This window comes from Biomphalaria glabrata, chromosome 9 (assembly GCF_947242115.1).
Source record: "Biomphalaria glabrata chromosome 9, xgBioGlab47.1, whole genome shotgun sequence".
NCBI lineage: Eukaryota > Metazoa > Mollusca > Gastropoda > Planorbidae > Biomphalaria > Biomphalaria glabrata.
In genome coordinates, this window is record NC_074719.1 from 1,507,026 (window position 1) to 1,522,791 (window position 15,766).

Sequence of the window (15,766 nt, forward strand, 5' to 3'; positions counted from 1 at the left end):
GACATATTGATTTCATATCAATTTCCAACCAATACGCTTAGCCCCAGCATGGCTGACTTCTGAGCAGGGCTTTGGTCACACGCAGGAAGGGATAATAATTTTCTATATTTATATATACATAACTTTCGACAATTTTCTCGTCCTCGTATGACCACCGCCCATCTCCTTATAATAAATGAAAAGTGACCAGTGGTCAATAGTTCATGGACCAGTGCTGCGTTTCCTCCTACCCTCTCTCCCCCCCCCCCCCCCCTTCTGTTTCTTTTTATTTATTTTGTTCTCTCTTTCCGTTTGCAAAAGGGAGGCAAGTGTTTTCGCTCCCATTAGGATGAATGAGTTGAGTGGTTTCTCTCCCTTGGCCCGGTGACGTCACGGATGCGGTTGGGGGGGGGGGGGAAAGGGGAGATGGGAATAATGGCTTGCATTGGTATCGGTTAATGGCGGAGTGCTGGTCGTCAATGTAAACTGATTGTGGCGGGAATGGCCAGGTTACATTCAATCCCAGAAATCTTAGCTGGCAATAAATTCGAGCGGCTCTGACTAGACACGGCGAGTCTGATCAGGTTTTCGTGTTTGAGTGTAAGGCCCATATCTTATCTTATCTTATCTTATCTTATCTTATCTTATCTTATCTTATCTTATCTTATCTTATCTTATCTCATCTTATCTTATCTTATCTTATCTTATCTTATAAATTACACGCGTTACTTCAAAAGAGAAGCTAAGTTACACAAATTCGACGCATAAGACTCAAAGAGTTTAGGTCCAGTTACAAGGGCGTATCTCCCTGAAGGACGACCAGGGGGGGGTGGCAGCGGGCAGGGTTTGAACCCGGGACCATCGAGACGCCCATCCAGTGCGCATACCGCACGACCAGACAGTAGATTGTCTACAAATTTGAAAAGGACATCCAAAACATGGGGGAACAGTTGACAAACGGGTGGCCTGAGTCAGCCAGGAAAACCGATGCTTTGGCAGAATTTAACGTCATTGGTTAACATGCATGACTAGATGACCAATCAGAAAATCACAATAGTCCAGTCCTTATTTTTTTTAATAGTCTACTTTTTATGAAGTTATTAAAATGGAAAAGATTCATTAATTCCTTTACTTTTTTTTTTTACAAGATAGAAAAACACAATTTCTATTACTGTTGGTTATACTTCGCTCGTACGGCTTCTGTTTGTGTCTAGTCTGAGTTTATCGATGTTTTTTTTTTCTTCATTTTTTGAATGGCAATCTCAGACAAACACAAGCTTGTTTTAAAAACCCAGCTGATCAGAAAGCAGACGAGAATGGTATAATGAAATATAGGCAAGTGATTCGTATTTCAGTTAAGTTTTGTAATGTGAAGTCCATTTTGTCGTTACTTTTTGTTTGGTAGAACTGACGTCTTAGATCTTTCTTGACATTCAACAGAATTAAAAATTGAGATCTAATTAGGTGCAAAATATGTAGGTCACAGCCGGGGCTGTGTATCCACGGTGAATACTGCATTCCTTATTAATCTTCGAACTCGAAGACAAGCCTTATTGTAAACAATGTATTGTGTATGTGAGAGAGATGTGCTGTGTGTGTGATATGTGTGTGGTGGGTGAATGCGTGGTCTGTGTGGGATAGGTGTGGAGAGTGGTGTGTGCGTGGGGCGCGAGTGTGTGTGATTACAGTTGAATAAATCAAGCTTAAGTGCCTAAGTTGAAAGTTGTTAGTGGGTTCACTTTATATGTTAGGATCTATTTATATGTTGATGTTAGGATCTATTTATATGTTGATGTTAGGATCTATTTATATGTTGATGTTAGGATCTATTTATATGTTGATGTTAGGATCTATTTATATGTTGATGTTAGGATCTATTTATATGTTGATGTTAGGATCTATTTATATGTTGATGTTAGGATCTATTTATATGTTGATGTTAGGATCTATTTATATGTTGATGTTAGGATCTATTTATATGTTGATGTTAGGATCTATTTATATGTTGATGTTAGGATCTATTTATATGTTGATGTTAGGATCTATTTATATGTTGGTGTTAGGATCTATTTATATGTTGGTGTTAGGATCTATTTATATGTTGTTGTTGGGATCTTTTTATATGTTGTTGTTGGGATCTTTTTATATGTTGTTGTTGGGATCTTTTTATATGTTGTTGTTGGGATCTTTTTATATGTTGTTGTTGGGATCTTTTTATATGTTGTTGTTGGGATCTTTTTATATGTTGATGTTGGGATATTTTTATATGTTGATGTGGGGATCTTTTTATATGTTGATGTGGGGATCTACTTATATGTTGGTGTTAGGATCTATTTATATGTTCAAATTCAAATATATGTTTTCTTTGGAAGCCATTAGCAAATTGATATTGAAATCTATAAGGAAATATAAATTTCTGTTTTATGGATTAAAGGACAAAAGAATAAAATAGGGGAAGATAGTTTCTGAAACCTGTTCACCTACAATCTCCAGAAATATGGAAGTCTAAGGGACAAGACTCTTGGAGAAAGATTGCCGCCCTTTGATGTCAAACAAGAGAAGTTTAAAGAGTTTATAAAGCACCTTCTCTCTCTTTCTCTTTCTGTCTTTCTCTCTTTCTCCCTCTTTCTCTCTCTCTTTCTCTCTCTCTTTCTCTCTCTCTCTCTTTCTTTTTCTCTCTCTCTCTCTGTCTTTCTGTCTTTCTCCCTTTCTCTCTCTCTCTCTCTCTTTTTCTCTCTCTTTCTTTCTCTCTTTCACTCTCTCTTTCTCTTTCTCTCTTTCTTTCTCTTTCTCTCTCTCTTTCTTTTTCTCTCTCTCTCTCTCTGTCTTTCTCTCTCTCTTTCTCTCTCTCTCTTTCTCTCTCTCTCTCTCTTTCTCTCTTTCTTTCTCTCTTTCTCTCTCACTTTCTCCCTCCTCTTTTTATCTCTTTCTTTTTCTCTTTTTCTCTTTCTTTCTCTCTTTCTTTTTTTTTTCTCAATCTCTCTCTTTCTTCCGTCCATTTTACTTACATTCCACGTCTCACTATTTCTGTAACTCTTTGACCTAATTTTCATGCTTGATTGTAAATAATGCTCAACCACTGACCACAAAACTGACCCAGACTATAAACCAAGAGGCGAGAGGGACGTTGGAAGATCAAATCTCTGATCTCAGGGAAATCGATCCATTTTTAAACTCTACCCTTCTCCTGTAATAAAGTTTAGCCTGGGCCTTATTCGACTCTGTAGCTATGAGAACATAGCTCGAAGAACGTGTAATGTCTAAATACGCTTGGCTTCTGAACCGAGGGGTCCCGTGTTCGAATCCTGGTGAACACTGGGATTTTTAACTACGGGATCCAGAAAGACGCAACGAGGATGGCATATTTCTTATTCTGTAGGCTAGGACAAATTCATACAAGTTCTTGTTCTTTACTAACGTATTAAAAGATGACATGAGTTGCATGAATCAGCCAGGAAAACTAGTGACTTAGTTGAGTTGACGTTTGCACGACTCGATTAGCGCACTGATAAGGAGGTAATAAATAGAAAATGCACAAATACAAAACCAAATAAAATACTCAAAATGACACATAAATAAAGGCAATTTTTTAAATTCATTTTGGCCTATTGAAGACTACCATCGTTAATTTGAACTCAGTAAATTAAATTAATGTTTGATTTTATAAACGTAACTTCGTTTTAAAAAGAGCATGCATTCCCCTTGTATACCAAATACAACATTTTGTTATAACAAACAAAAAGTTATAGAACTATTATAGAAGCTTTATCATAACAGGGGAGTGAAATGCTACTGAGCAAAATAAGGAATCCCGTAGAAACATGGAAAATAATTACAGAGAGAAAGAGTTAATAAGCTAGCCTAGATATATACAGAAGTGCTCGTTCTAGTGCCACATGAGCACGAAATGGGTGGACTGAATCAGCCAGGAAAACCAACGACGTGGCAGAGTTAAAGTCTCAGAATAACATGCATTGTTACATGGACACATGAAATGTGTCTGAAGTAATTTTCGTTTAAAGTTTAAAGTAACGTCTGCAATTTATAAGATAAGTATCCACCGTTCATACAGGTTTAAGGGCCAGACATAATAATACTCCTAGGCTTGTTGGTGAATGCTCCCCATACCTTGGAGACATTCAAACAAAGTACAATGAGAACAAATTATTTGCAAGTAAATGGTTTTAATTTTTTGTTTAGAATTCAATAAAAGTACTTGAAAACCTTATAAAATATTTAACCTCAACCAAATCTAAGCAACTAACTCGAGTTTATCTTTAAAACTGGCCGGTCCCCAACATAGTTTATATAAGTCACTCATAATTTGTACAAATACTCCTTCTTCCCTAGTGCCATTAGAGCATGGAATGGGTTGCCTGAGCCAGCCAGGAAAACCAGTGACTTGGCAGAATTTAAGTCATTGGTTAATATGCATGACTAAATGCATGACTCGTAGGACGTAATCATCTTCTTTTTTTTTGAAGTAACGTCTGTATTATATAAGATAAGATAAGATACACAAGTTTAGTCCGATTACGTGTTACGGCTGTTATTGTTAGTGGTATATATAGTTCGTCCATCGTGGTTCGATGATGACCACTTTGTCATCCAGGGGGCTGAAGTTTTTGAACTAACGTCTGTAATATATAAGATAACAGAAGACAATAACACAATAATAAAATAACGAGAAAGGGGACAAGAGACTTTTTATTAATAGATTTTGTTTTATCTTAACTCTTTCTCTCCGTAATTATGTACCACATTCTGGTGGAATCAACGCTGGTATCGTCGGTTAGGAGAGAAAGAGTAAAGCCGTAATAAATTAATTAAAGCAGAACGTGTTTTTTTTTTTATTTAAATCTATTTCTTTTCCTTTTTTTTAGAATAATGTTCTTAATCAGAAAATATTTCTGTTGCACGAGTCGAAGTGCAAATGCATGTCGGGATAAAACGGTAAAAAAAAAAACAAAAAAAAAACAGAGCAAATAAAAAAGTTGTCCGGGAAACGAAACCAAATGAAATATATTGCAATCACAGCAGTAACAAAATGGCCTCCTGGGAGAGGCAATCATTCCCAGCCTGGGACATCCAAATTATTTCATTTCATTTTTTATGATTCTGTTTTATTTACGATTTTTTTTTCCTCCCACTGGGTCAAACCGAATTATGCGGTGGATGAAGCCAAGTTATCCAATGGATAGAACTAATGTAGTTCTTCAGCTAAAAAAATGGGTCACTGTTGAGTGCATCAAATTGTAGTGTTTACATTAGACCAGTGTCCTAGTTTGTAAGTTTTATTTCATTAGATCACAATATATTACATTCCACTACATCACACTACATATCATATGATGAACAAATTTTTTACTTTGCTAAATCATAGGCATACGTCCTTATAAGAGATATAGAAATCTATGGACTTGTCATCCACCCATACTATTGGCGATACATTACATGGAATTTCCTGGCACTACAGCCCAAGGTGGGCTCTGGCGCTACAGCCCATGGTGGGCTCTGGAACTACAGCCCATGGAGGGCCCTGGAACTACAGCCCATGGTGGGTTCTGGCACTACAGCCAATGGTGGGCTCTGGCACTACAGACCATGGAGGGCTCTAGCACTACAGCCCATGGAGGTCCCTGGCACTACAGACCATGGAGGGCTCTGGCACTACAGCCCATGGAGGTCCCTGGCATTACAGCCCATGGTGGGCCCTGACACTACAGCCCATGGTGGGCTCTGGTACTACAGCCCATGGAGTTCTTTGGCACTACAGCCCATGGAGGGCCCTGATACTACAGCCCATGGTGGGCTCTGGTACTACAGCCCATGGAGTGCTTTGTCACTACAGCCCATGGAGGGCCCTGACACTACAGCCCATGGTGGGCTCTGGCACTACAGCCCATGGAGTGCTTTGGCACTACAGCCCATGGTGGGCTCTGGCACTACAGCCCATGGTGGGCCCTGGCACTACAGCCCATGGAGGACCCTGGCACTACAGCCCATGTAGGGCCCTGGAACTACAGTTTCCCCTGATGTATAGGTCATCTGTTTCTTTGGGCCAACGTGTGGCCAGCAAAACGACCAACCGCCTTTACTTTCCCAGGGGCGCCCTAAAAATCCCGAAATTCAAAATCCCAGTCATCAGCTAGATTCGAACCCAGATAGCCAAGAGGTTATCCACCGCCTCCCCCCCCCCCTTTTCATGCACATTTTTGCCATTACGTTCGAGAGGCGCCTATTCCAAGATAAAACAAATTACTTTTTTTTTTGGTGAAGTTTTAAGAATGGTAAAGTAGTATAGATTTCTACTTACCTGTAAAGATTTTTACAACGCCTCAGTTCATATTGCTTTAAAAATGTTATTGATTTATAGGTCAGTGTTCATGGTTGATATGAATTGTTTTGAGTTACTTCCCCTTGTAGTAAGAAAATAAAAAAAAAAATATTTTTTTTTGAGATCCCAAATTTGTTTCGGAATAATTTCTGATTTTTAATTCGAGATTTTTAGTCCGGGCAGTTGGCAAAAGCCAAAAGGTTTCCAAAACAAGTCAACATGGCAATCATCCATGTGCAACAAAGCGAGTAAGTGTAAAGATAAAAAAAAGGCTTAATAAAATCATGGAATCGACAGCTAATTAGGGTTTTGGAATAGATAAGATATGCCATTTAACTTTAGTTGTGCCAATATTAGAATATGCATCCTCTGTTTGGGACCCCTCAACTCAAGAAAATATTAAGAAACTAGAACAAATACAAAATAGAGCTAAAGATTTATAACAAACGAATATTCACATTTGACTATTAGTACATTAGTAAAATCACTAAACTTAGAGACACTTCAGAACATAAGAATAAAAAGTAATGTAGCTATAATACATAAAACACTGAGCCATAATTTATAGAAAACAAAACCTAATGAAATACTAAGACACAAAGATAGAGGCACATTTCTTATTCCATACGCTAGAACAAATGCATACAAGTGCTCCTTCTTCCCAAGTGCCAATAGAGAATGGAATAGGTCGGCAGAATGAGCTAGGAAAACCAACGACTTAGCAGATTTTAAGTCATTGATTAACATGTAAGTGCTCCTTCTTCCCAAGGGCCAATAGAGAATGGAATAGGTCGGCAGAATCAACTAGGAAAACCAACGACTTAGCAGATTTTAAGTCATTGATTAACATGCATGACTAGATTGACTCATGAAATGCGTAGGACGTAATTATCTTTTTTTTTGAAGTAACGTCTGCAATATATAAGATAAGATAAGATAAAAAGTTTTAAACCCTAGGTCCAAATCAACGCGTGGACTTGACAAGCCAAATTTCTGATTCACGCCTATCGTTTATTATGTGTTACCCATAAGCCTCAGGGCTTAGACAAAAGTCATGTAGACAGTTTCTAGTTTCTGCATTCTCTCCCTTGTCCGCACGTCATCCATTGGTCGTTTCCACAATCCACCACTATCACAGTACAATTTACGTCATCAATAATAGTGTACTATTCATAGAGTCAATAAGTCGGGACATAATCTCCATTTATATTTCTGTGATAAGAAGTCTAAGCACGACAGCAAGCAGACGATACGCGACCAGCATTCTTCCCGCATAGTCTAAATACTTCAGTACCAATATGATTCCGATATTTTAGTAAAAGTTCCCCTTTCAGACCTTGTGATCTATAGGGCAGATGGTGTAAAGGTCATCTGTTATTGTGGCCTACGGTTAACGAGGGTGTCATGTGGCCAGCACAACGACCAACCACCTTTAATTTTACCCAACTAATGTCAGTTACCCATTTAGAGTTGGGTGGGCTCAGGGGTGCCCTAGAAATCCCGAAATTAAAAAAGCCCAGTTATAAGCGAGATTCGAACCCAGGACCCCAGGTTCGGAAGCCAAGCGATTAACCACTCAGCCATCGCGCCTCGTTCCTTCTATTAAGCAAAGTTTGATGTTGGTTGTTAGTCTGGTTAGAGCAGTCAGTGTCGCAGTAAAAATTAGGACACCATCTTTAATATACTATGTGGGTGTTTTAAATTGGCAGATACTATAAATAAATTAGATAAGGTATAAAAACCCAAATTACGGACTAAATAAATACCAAAATATTTTTATATCAATTTATGATTGTTGCTATGGACACTAACAGGTAAACAAGTAGCTAGTGAATAAGCTGACTTTGACTTACGTTTAGTGAAACGGCAATCATTAGCATAATGAAGTAGCTAAAATTAGGTTGGTGAACTAGGCAATATTAGCTTAATGAAGTAGCTGGCATTAGTTAAGTGAAGCAGCTGGCATAAGTTTAGTGAAACAGTTGACATTTGTTTAGTGAAACGGTTGGCATTTGTTTAGTGAAACAGTCGACATTGATTTAGTGAAACAGTTGACATTGGTTTAGTGAAACAGTTGACATTTGTTTAGTGAAACAGTTGAAATTAGTTTAGTGAAACAGTTGACATGTGTTTAGTAAAACAGTTGACATGTGTTTAGTAAAACAGTTGCCATTTGTTCAGTGAAACAGTTGACATTTATTTAGTGAAACAGTTGACATTTATTTAGTGAAACAGTCGACATTGATTTAATGAAACAGTTGATATTTGTTTAGTGAAACAGTTGACATTTATTTAGTGAAACAGTTGACATTGGTTTAGTGAAACAGTTGACATTTGTTTAGTGAAACAGTTGACATTTGTTTAGTGAAACAGTTGGCATTTGTTTAGTGAAACAGTCGACATTGATTTAGTGAAACAGTTGACATTGGTTTAGTGAAACAGTTGACATTTGTTTAGTGAAACAGTTGACATTGGTTTAGTGAAACAGTTGGCATTTGTTTAGTGAAACAGTCGACATTGATTTAGTGAAACAGTTGACATTGGTTTAGTGAAACAGTTGACATTTGTTTAGTGAAACAGTTGACATTTGTTTAGTGAAACAGTTGACATGTGTTTCGTAAAATAACTGATCTTTATGGAGACAGTTTCCTGCCCAATGCGCCGAACGGCGCGGGAGGATCTAAGCAAGTATATGACATTGGTGAAACCGCTGACATTACTTTAAGGTGAAGTAGCTGACATTTGTTTATTGACTCAGCTCACATTAACAGAGTGAAGTAGTTTGGCATTAACGTAGTGAGGCCCCATTATGTCCTCGGACAAACCTTGTCCTATGATGTCCTATGATACGACGTTTCAAGTGACCAAAGGTTTCATTTCCCCCAGAGATTGCCCTACTGACCACATTTCGTTTCACCGAGATGAGCTTTACAGTTTAATTGGAATGATTTGAATGGCACAGAGAGAGTCCAAGCTGGTAATCATGGCCCGTTTGTCCTACGGTCAATTATCTCGTGATGGCCATTGGCGATCTCCCTATTGGCCACTTGCTGGGTGGCCTTTTAATCATCTCACAATGACCACTGACCATGTCCCTTTAGTTGCCATCTTCTACCTGGCCATCAACCATTTACTTTGTGGCCTTCGATCGTCTCTAGTTGGCCATCTAACTTAACAATCAAATCCTACTGTATGATAAGCTTAGAACTAGAGCTAAATGGAGTTTAAAGCCAAGACCACAGAGTCTCAATACACACGATCTTCACCAGTTAAAAGTTTAAGAACCTCTGTAAAACACTACTCAAGGGATCGATTTTTTTTTTCCTCACACGAAAACAAATTCAAATAAATATTTTTCTTTCATCATCTAAGTCCGAACTTGTCCATGGAGAGAGAGAAGGAGAGATGGAGTGACAGAGATGAAAAGATGAGAGAGAGAGAGAGAGAGGGGGGGGGGAAGAACAAATAAGGTTGCTGTGACATACAAACTATACTCTCCGTACCCTGCTCATTAACGTATTTCGCTAAATCATTTAATTTCTCTTTGTTCCGAAGCAAAGAACCGACCGCGTCTTTCATTCTGTTTGTATGACGTCATCCCATTCATTTACTGTACTCTCAAAACCTGTAATCTCAGTAATTGCTTATTTCATTTGGCTTATTTCCCCTTAGGCTTGGGATTAAAAATCGGAACGAAAAAAACAAAACCCAACGAAAAAAAAATAAAAATATAGCGGTTAGAATTTTAGCTGGATATTGGAGAAAAATATCCAGTAATGAAGTTTGGATAAAAAAAAACAACAGTATTTTTATAATCTGACGTTGTGATTTTATTATTATTAGATTTTTTTGTCGGTTTTCATTGGAGCTAGAGAGTTATTAAGTTATGAAAAGTATCGAGGAAAAAAAAAAGATATTTATGTACTAAAAGTGGTACAGAAATAACTGAATAATCTGAAACACATAATTTACAAAGTTCTGTTATAACATTCAAGAGAGATTTAGGGCTAGGATGTTATCTGTAATTCAGCAACATCAACATTGTCTCAAAGCATGGTTATACATATAATTTTAATCTTTATAATTATATATATATTCTAAATGTCGATGTTTTAATTTTTAAAAAATTCAAGAAAATGTTGTTATATCATCAAATGTAGATGTGATATAGTTGAGATGTAAGGTAAAAAAAAAAAAAGTAAAGCTCCCCTTTCAGACCTTGCGAACTATAGGGCAGACGATCTTTGACGAACGCTTAATATTCCCGTTCACATGCACCGCAGGTTAAGGCGGCTTTCGCCATTTTTCGTTTGGCACGCTTTTCTTCCAGAGTTGATGCCCATGTTTTTTTTTTTCCATAGCTTCCTTGGTAACGGTTTTGTCCACGTAAGTGCGGGTCTATGGCAATGTCTTCCCAACACAATCTTAGTATACATCTGTACAAGAGTCACACGTCGTGCCCCTTATGGGGGTAATAAAGGTGGGAAAAGGGGAGGGGGGGGGGCAGCCAAGTCGAGAAAAGATGAATAATAGTCTGGATAATAATGAGGATGATAATGATGATAATGATGATGATAATGATAACAATGATGGTGATAATGACGATGATAATGATGATGATGATAATGATGATGATGATAATGATGATGGTGATAATGATGATATGATGATGATAATGATGATGATAATGATGATAATGATGCTGATATGATGATAATGATGATAATATGATGATAATTATGATGATGATAATGATAATGATGATGATAATGATGATGATAATGATGATGATAATGATCATGATGATGATGATGATAATGATGATGATAATGATGGTAATGATGATAATAATGATGATGATAATAATAATGATGATGATAATGACGATGATAATGATGATGATGATGATAATGACGATGATGATGATGATGATAATGATGTAGACTAGATGCACTCACTCTAATACGTCGCATGGCGGCCACTATCTCCACTCGACTGCTAGGTCGTGGGACATCAAGGGTACCGATATACTGAAAAAAACAGAAATAAACACAACATTTTTAGCAACTTACATAAACGTACACAGCCTATGTTGATATATTTCTGTACATGTAATTATTCTAATACAATTAGGTCGGTGATACTCAAACTTTGTTGTTTTTAGCCCTTGTGACATACATGTTTGAGGTTTGAGGACCTTTGAATTCTCAAATGAGCCTGGGAGCATATAAATGATTATGCCCCACGCGTGATCTGTCGACTGTCTTTTCTCAATTCAATGGATAACTTAAAGATGCCATATTTGACAGGAGAGTTATGTGGCCAGCACAACGACCCCATCACCTCTCTGAATTTTGCCTTGAATAGAATATCTTCTGTCAATGACAGGCCCGTCCATTCTTATATCTTTTCTTTGTCTGCCTCTTCTTCTGTTTCCTGGTACTGTACCCTGAAGGAAGGTATTTGCAAGCTCTGAGGACCTTGTGATATAACCTTAAAGTTTTAGGTTGCCTTTTTTCGACAGTGGTTAGCAGGTCATCGATGGGCCATATAGAACAAGAGATCGAGTTAACAGACCTAACAACTAAGTCCCTTATCACAAGCGTTAACTTCTTAACCCTCAAAACGCGTGTGTTAGTTTAGCTTCTAAACATCAGAATTGTAATTCCATTTTGTATGCACTCATTGTAAAACAGCTCAGCACTTTAAGGGTTAACAATGATACGTTGGTTACCACTAACAATAACAGCCGTAACACGTAATCGGACTAAAATTTTGTATCTTATCTTATCTTATTTAATACAGACGCTCCATCAAGGACACTACAAACAGCGATGTCCTTGCGAACGCCGGTATGGACAGTATAGAGGGACTTCTTATGGTCCGACAGTTACGCTGAGCAGGGCACGTATCCCGTATGGGGGACGAACGTATGCCAAAAGCAGTCTTTTTTGGTGAGCTAAAAGGTGGTCGATGTAACAGAGGTGCCCCACGGAAACGCGTCAAAGACCAGCTTAGGCGCCAACTTGCCTTAGCTGACATAGAAGAGAGCATCTGGTTGCATGCGGCCTCAGAACGAGACAGCTAGAGGTCACTCACAAAAGCCACTGGATGCTCTTATAGCACTAGGGAAGAAGGAGCATTTGTACAAATTTGTCCTTGCATATGGAACGAGGAACGTGCCTTTAAAGTGTGTAAAAGAGTGTGTGTGTGTGTGTGTGTGATCCAACTTAATTTTAGCTGATTCATCATTTTATTTTAACAAAGCCATTTTAAGCTATTTTCATTACTATCATTATTAGACTAGAGTTTGAATAAAAGCAGTTTTATTTTTAATTTTAAATTATATCATATTTTTTCATTGATTTTCATGGAACCATATTATGTTTCAATTCAATGGATAACTTAAAGATGCTAAATTTGACAGGAGAGCTATGTGGCCAGCACAACGACCCCATCACATTTACTTTACCAATCCCATGGCGAGTTCACAATTTTGTCTCAAGTTTTTTAAAAAAGTTTCAGAAGGATACGAACCCAAGACGTTTGGATTGGCACCTAAACACGTCAACCAAATAACTAGACACATGCAGAAATCCTTCAGGACAGAGCTCAGCCAATCTAGCAGCAGATGCCACCATGTCGAGTAGGACAGACAAACATACGAACATGCCCGTTTTGGACAAGGAAAAAAAAAAAAACTTGTCACGTGAGCTGAATAGCCAATAGAAACTTTGCTTATTTGTCCGTCATCGCTAGCATTAGCAGTGTCTTTGCAAGGGAAGTAACCCCGGCTTAACCCTCACGGAAATCCGATTCTCTCAACGTAATCCCGTGGCCTGTGCATGCCGGGATTTGTTGATACAGTTGCCATGGAAACAATATTTACACAATAATGCCAACATGTAAAGGTCATCTGTCTTGGAGGCTACACATTCTCTCAATCAAAAGTTGTTATAGATTTCATTTAGGACTACAGAAATACGCTACATCAGGGGAGAAAAGATGTAATTTTTTTTCTAGCGCTGCCGTAGGGAACAGCCGCTATTGTTTTTGAGTAATCCGTCTGTTCTATTTAAAAAAAAGAAGCTAAAAGCTCTATTGTAGATCTAATTTCACAATTACATTAATGGTGTTCTAAATATGTATCGTGAAAACATTTCCATTTGTTTTGACAATGAAAAATGCAAACTGTCTTAAAAAAGCTGTCCTAACAAACTGTCTTAACCAACCGTCTTAACAAACTGTCCTAATAAACAATCTTTACAAAACTGTCCTCTGTCTTAACCAACTGTCTTAACAAACTGTCTTAATAAACGGTCTTAACCAACTGTCTTAATAAACGGTCTTAACAAACTGTCTTAATAAACAATCTTTACAAACTGTCTTAAACAATCTTTACAAACTGTCTTAATAAACAGTCTTTACAAACTGTCTTAATAAACAATCTTTACACACTGTCCTTTGTCTTAATCAACTGTCTTAACAAACTGTGTTAACGAACTGTCTTAACCAACTGTCTTAATAAACGGTCTTAACCAACTGTCTTAATAAACGGTCTTAACCAACTGTCTTAATAAACGGTCTTAACCAACTGTTTTAATAAACAGTCTTAACACACTGTCTTAATAAACAATCTTTACAAACTGTCTTAATAAACAATCTTTACAAACTGTCTTAATAAACAATCTTTACAAACTGTCCTTTGTCTTAATCAACTGTCTTAACCAAATGTCTTAACCAACTGTCTTAATAAACGGTCTTAACCAACTGTCTTAATAAACGGTCTTAACCAACTGTCTTAATAAACGGTCTAAACCCACTGTTTTAATAAACAATCTTTACAAACTGTCTTAAACAATCTTTACAAACTGTCATCTGTCCTAACCAAACTGTGTACTGGCGACGCGAGTAGGGTTGACACCTGTGACACATTCCATCGTGCTGTGAGCGACGACGAACGAGCGACGGACCTTTAGGAAAGTGCTGGTGTGAACACTTCACGTGAATATTACCCGCGACTGGGTTATGAAATCGTCTAGAAAAAAACTGGCGACAAGTCCGTCGCGTTTCTGTCATTTTCAATAAAAACTTCGGGGACCCTAAGGAGACAAAATGTCACAGTCAAGACTGTCTTGTACAATGAGTACACAGTGAAGTCGGTCCGGCACACTAGAGTCCAGTATGAGTTCAGTACGAGACAGTGAATCCAGAAGAGATAAATACACAGCAGTTATCTACAGAGTAGCAATTGTACAGTCACTATTTGATAGTCACTTTGTTACGCTTAATAAATTATTACGCTGTTTAGAGCCCGACTTGTCAGGTTTTTGACTTTGTTGTGTCATGTTGTCGAGAGTTTGCAGAGAGCCAGAAAGTCATAGCAATACACTTAAACCATTTTAAAACAAGATTGACTAGAAGTTTGTGTTGATCCGATATTGTCTATACGATACTGGTGTTTGTGTGTAACATAATACACCCATCACCCATAGGGGCCGACCACGAGTTTATGTCTAAAACAAACTCACTTTTTTTTTAAAATTAGTACCTGCCATAACTTAACATTGACAACCATTTTCAATTTTTATTCTAATGACTATTATTGCAAGAATGATAATGTTGATGAAATATATATATAAGTATATTTAAGTTGATCAAGTAAGTTCAAGTAACTTATTCAATGTTCGACTAGAGATCGGAAAGTAAAGAGTTGTTAATAAAACTGAGTTTGATTGCATCTAGTGATCCTTCATCTATCCCTTAGTCTGTTGGACCGTTGGGGCACCATGCAAGATTCGTCGACCATCTTTCTCCATTCCTCTATGTCCTTTGCCTTGGATAGAACCTTTTTCAGTGGCATTCTTTTATGTTGTCACTCCATCGCTTTCTGTCTGCCTAGTCTTCTTTTTCCTGGTACTGTTCCCTGACGGAAGGTCTTTGCAAGCCCCGAAGACCTTTAAATATGGCCGTAGAGTATTAATTTCCGGTTGTTTTTTTTTTTTTTTACAATTGTGTTCCTGTCATTGTGGAGTCCAATCGCTTTAGTAATCCTGATTTTAATCTCTTGATTTGAGATGCGGTCTTTAAATGTGATACCTAGGATCTTTCTGTAGAGTCTAAATCCCATTGCTAGGATCCTCCTCTCTAGCTCTGCAGTCAGCGTCCAAGACTCGCAAGCATTAAAGAATGTGGCCATCTAGTGATCATTTGATAGTAAATCTGAGATAGATAGTTTCCAAGTGATCTAGTCACTCCGATTGATGAACTAAGAACGCCCAGAGGTAGGAGAATTGTTTGACCTAATTTTTTTCTATGGACGCAAAGGGAGAGAATGCATTAGCGTGTGTTTGTTTTGATTCATGGCTAATCTCCTCTTGACGAGACACCGCACCAGAAATTGATCAGTATGGTCAACTGACCGGAATTGACTAAATGCCAAAACTTGTT

The 15,766-nt window shown here is 37.7% G+C and overlaps 1 protein-coding gene across 1 annotated transcript in view; it reads right to left on the reverse strand.

The window, feature by feature from the left end:
• Nucleotides 1-15,766, reverse strand: part of LOC106073742 (carboxyl-terminal PDZ ligand of neuronal nitric oxide synthase protein-like) — a 220,137-nt gene that overhangs the window by 70,101 nt on the left and 134,270 nt on the right. The window contains exon 3 of the mRNA XM_056040448.1: nucleotides 11,275-11,346. Within this exon, the coding sequence (XP_055896423.1) occupies nucleotides 11,275-11,346 (72 nt within the window). The remainder of the gene's footprint in view (nucleotides 1-11,274; nucleotides 11,347-15,766) is intronic.